The sequence below is a fragment of the Monopterus albus genome, unplaced genomic scaffold (genome assembly GCF_001952655.1).
Source record: "Monopterus albus unplaced genomic scaffold, M_albus_1.0 scaffold627.1, whole genome shotgun sequence".
Classification (NCBI taxonomy): Eukaryota; Metazoa; Chordata; class Actinopteri; order Synbranchiformes; family Synbranchidae; genus Monopterus; species Monopterus albus.
In genome coordinates, this window is record NW_018128507.1 from 21,664 (window position 1) to 26,196 (window position 4,533).

General features: G+C 39.9%; 1 protein-coding gene across 1 annotated transcript in view; it reads left to right on the forward strand.

Moving 5' to 3' along the window:
- sspo (SCO-spondin) overlaps nucleotides 1–4,533 on the forward strand; it is a gene marked incomplete at its 3' end in the record, with an annotated part of 37,090 nt that overhangs the window by 5,593 nt on the left and 26,964 nt on the right. Inside the window, exons 4-7 of the mRNA XM_020588786.1 lie at nucleotides 1,575–1,657; nucleotides 1,962–2,132; nucleotides 3,098–3,321; nucleotides 3,758–3,860. Of these exons, the coding sequence (XP_020444442.1) occupies nucleotides 1,575–1,657; nucleotides 1,962–2,132; nucleotides 3,098–3,321; nucleotides 3,758–3,860 (581 nt within the window). The remainder of the gene's footprint in view (nucleotides 1–1,574; nucleotides 1,658–1,961; nucleotides 2,133–3,097; nucleotides 3,322–3,757; nucleotides 3,861–4,533) is intronic.

A 4,533-nucleotide genomic window follows, 5' to 3' on the forward strand; every position in this document is an offset into this window, starting at 1 on the left:
CCGCGGGGGGGGGCGAGGAGGGCCGGCGCCCGCCGTTCCAGGATAGCCCAGGAGCTCTGAGAGTGGGAGCAATTTATAGAAAGCAGTCCAACAAACCAAAAACCCCTTTTCACGTGTGAAGGGCACGAAAACCGTTACCAAAGACTAATGCACAATAATAGTCCACAATATTGTCGAAGGAGCGTGGCGCAAACAATAGTCCATAAACTTGAACATGAACATGGAAGTGGTTACCACCAGAATAATACATAATAATCTGGCGACGAGGACGCACCAACGCTGACTTTATATACTGCTCTGATAATGGAGAGCAGGTGTGCCTCGTCGCCTGGAATGCACCCTCACCTGTGTGGGGGCGGAGCTGCTACCTGTGCCTGCTACCGAGGTACATGGGGCGGCCCGAGTCACAGACGTAACATGGCTGTTCCACCCCACATAGTATAAGTAAGTTTAGCCCCAGTAGTTTTGCTAGAGATAAGACAAAACTAACTTAAACTCAGAATAAAAATAAACCAGCTAATTCTCTTAATTTGGAAAAGGCGTTTGTTTCTCCCCTATTATAATGTAACTCTAAATTGTTATGTTTGGATTAAAACAGTATCTTTTAATTTGAATTTTTGTAAATAAAACTACTGTTTCTCCGCCATAGTTAGGTTTCTCTCTAAACAATGGTGTATGTAGCAATTAAAAGAGAATTATAACACCCTAAACACACTAGGTGATTTAGATAGCCCCCACTTTTAACTAAACAGCAGTTTAAATCCTACCACTTCCCTTTTCTCTTCAGAAACAGCACATTAACAGAGGTGGCTCGGGCATCTGTTTCGGATGCCTCCTGGGCGCCTTCCTAGGGAGGTGTTCTGGGCATGTCCCACCGGGAGGAGGTCCCGGGGAAGACCCAGGACACGCTGGAGGGACTATGTCTCTCAGCTGGCCTGGGAACACCTCAGCGTTCCCCCGGAGGAGCTGGAGGAAGTGTCTGGAGAAAGGGAAGTCTGGGCATCTTTGCTTAGACTGCTGCCCCCGTGACCTGGTTCTGGATAAGCGGAGGAAAATGGATGGATGGATGGATAGTTGATTATTTTGATAGTGTCTTTGGTCTACTTGTGTATGCTATTGTTTTGGGCAGCCAGTATATAAGTTCTCCTGTGTGTAGCACTTGTTAGTCATTGGTTTTTGTTGTGGTATCAGACAGTTCAGTTTGCTGTATTTTGAGTTTCCTTATCTTTTGTTGACCTCTTTTAGGGCCCAATTTATCTGATATTAATTTTTTGGGTTAATAAAAAGCCCATTTCTTTGAACTTTAAAAGCTGTGTCCTCTGCCTTACTGTTTGGTCCCTGACAGGCACACATTGTACTTTTGAACATAGTACAGTATCCAGTTGATTTACAATAAATGGTGACATGTTGTACCTAAATAGTGACTCACAGTCAAGTTTTTCTACTCCAGTAGAAGTAGAATGTGATAAAAAAACCTTCGTTCACAGTGACTAGAGCAGCAGTTAAATGAATATATATATATATATATTTAATGTATATAATATTCCGATATTTATTTTTCACGTTTACATCAGACCCCCAGAGATGGAGAGCCAGATGGTGAACAAAACCGTGAGGACATGCTGTGAGGGCTGGGGTGGACCACACTGCTCTGAAGGTGAGGACACAAATCCAACAAATTGGCTGCATATTCAGTATACATGCAGCATGCTTAATATCTCAAATGAGACACCAAATATAGGTTTGCTGACAACTTGGAAATATTTGTAATTTTACTGTAACACATCTCAGTAAATTGAAATTTGTTAATGTGCTATATACTGAATTTAAAAGGTGAATAACTGCCCCTGCTGAGGAATAAATGGTGAGGGCCCTGAGGCTCCAGTGGAAGTAATGAAAAGGCATTTCTCAAACTCCATGTGAATAAAGGTATACAAATCTTTTTGTTTTCTTTCTCCAAGGTGTGGGTGTGCGTGGTCAGTGTTACTCTACGTGGAGTTGTGAGGAGTTCCCTGGGATTCAAAACTCATCCCTCATGCCCCTGGAGCATTGCTGCAGCAGCCTGTGGGGACTCAGCTGGAGAAATGCTTCTGATCAGACCTGCTTGTCTTGTACCTACGCTCTCCTTCCTGGTCAGAGAACATACATTCATATGATTAGCTACAAGTCCAAGCCATTTTCTTTATATTTTATACCATACAACATTTCACAAAAAAAAACATTTTAGCTACGTTTTCATACAATGAAAAGTTATCAAACTCAAAAATAAATGTAATTAAGACACTGTAAAAGGTGCTGCCACCAAAAGATTCTCATTGACATGCTAACATGCTGTATATATACACTGCTCAAAAAATAAAGGGAACACAAGGGAAAATAAGGCATTCAACTATGTAATGAACAAGGTATTTAATAAGAATATTTCATTCATTCAGATCTAGGATGTCTTATGTTGTGTTCCCTTTATTTTTTTGAGCAGTGTATATTATTTATCATGATAAGATCAGTTTTAAAAATGAATTTACTTGGCAAGAATACAAGAGACCATCCTTAGTGAAATTATTTTAGGGACCAACATTCTCCTTTATTGGAATTCTTTTGGTGATTGTATGCATCAGAGGAAAGGATGCCTCGTGTCCTCTTTCCATCTCTTTCTCGTCCATCTTTTCCTTGCATCTTTTCCTTCCTAAAACACATGAGGGAAATGTGGATGCAGGTGAGAGAATTGAGATGTACCCTGTGTATCAAAAGAGCCTATAGCATAAGCAAGGTGCCACACTGCTGCTGGCAAATTCTGGACACACAACAGAGTAATGAATACTTGTAAATGATACCTGTGGCCCAGATTGCAAATGTTTTCTTTGATTAAAAAAGCATAAAAATTTCATACAACATTCATAAATTGTGACCATATAATCTGTGACTTGTTATAATGTCCTTTATTTAGTTCTTGGTCCCCAAATCTCTATACTGTATACTGTATCTCACGCTTTATCTTCTTTAAGATGTCATTGTTTGCATTTCTTATCACTGCATCCCATTAAGTTATATGTAAATCACATACATCACTTTGTCCTCCTTATTCCTTTGTCTCCAGACTCCCAGTACTCCCCACTGGTGCGTAGCAGTCTGCTGGGTAGCCCCAGGATGGCACAGGGTTCAGCCACTTGCATGTCCTGGGGTGGAGCCCACTACCGAACTTTTGACAGGAAGCATTTCCACTTCCAAGGCAGCTGCACTTACCTGCTGGCCTCATCTTCTGATGGAACATGGGTGGTCTACATCAGTACGGTCTGTGATGGGAGAGAACAATGCAGTAAGGTATGAAATTTTCTCAGATTCCAGAGATGGAGTTTATTAAGTGGTAATGGAAGTGGCATAAAGCCAGTTTGGCCTGTGGCTATGGGTATGATTTTCTATTGGCCAATTAGATGCAGAATGATGGCAAAATCTACTGATAACAAAATGTGCGGTATTAAGTATGTACTAGTGTTGATGTATTTTTATTAATATCTTATGAATAGTTAATATACAGTCACAGGACTCTATGTTGAGTGTTATTAGGGTAAAATGTATTTTTGATAGTATAAAATGTTTGGTCAAATGTCTTATGGCTAGTGTGTGGTGTATCAATATGTAGTGCAACAGAGTGTAGCACCTTGCCCAAGGCAAGTTTCCATTTGGGGGCAAAAAATCTAACTTTAACTTTTTGTAAATGCATGTTATATTATTATGAATCTGTGGCTATTCTTTTCAGGCTTTGAGGATGATGCTGGGTCTAGATTTGGTTTCAATTCATCACAGGAACTTGACATTGAACAATCTTCCAGTACCAAATGGAGAACCAATTTTCCAAAATGGTAAATCATTTTCAGCTGTCAAGCACTCTTAGTTTCATTTTTGTTCTCATATTGTTAACCAGGCAGTAACAGAGCAGGTTAAATAAAATTTCCCTTATGGTTCTGTTAAATTCTTATATATATTGGTATCCAACCTGAACCATCTGAACCAACTGTATATGTATATGTATGTATATATATATATGTACAGTATATTGTGGAAGCAATTTTGGTTTTACTCTTTATGCATTAAACTGCAACTTAGTATGCATCAGAATGAGTTGAACCTTGTCACACTGAATGTATGAACTTTCAGCTTTTCTGCACAGCAACAAGATGTAGCGCAACCTCTCCTTGAACAATCTCCTCCCTCATTAACGTGCCTCTCTGTACCAGGACGAGGACCTCTGTCTAATGAGAAGCACATGTGCACTAATGTTATTGGGCCACATTCCTTTCTTGTGATGCTTCCAAACGCTGTGTAAAACTCATATATATGTGATGGAGTTGCCTCTGTTCTTGAAGCCTCTCTAATGGACCTCTCTGAGTGCTGTTGTAGAACGCTCCTATTTCTTGCAAGAAATAAAGCACATATCTATCTCAATTTTCTTTATGTCACACTCACTAAAGGTTGTTCAGTTTGGTACAGGTAAACAGGGATTTTTCCATCACCATATATATGTATGTATATATA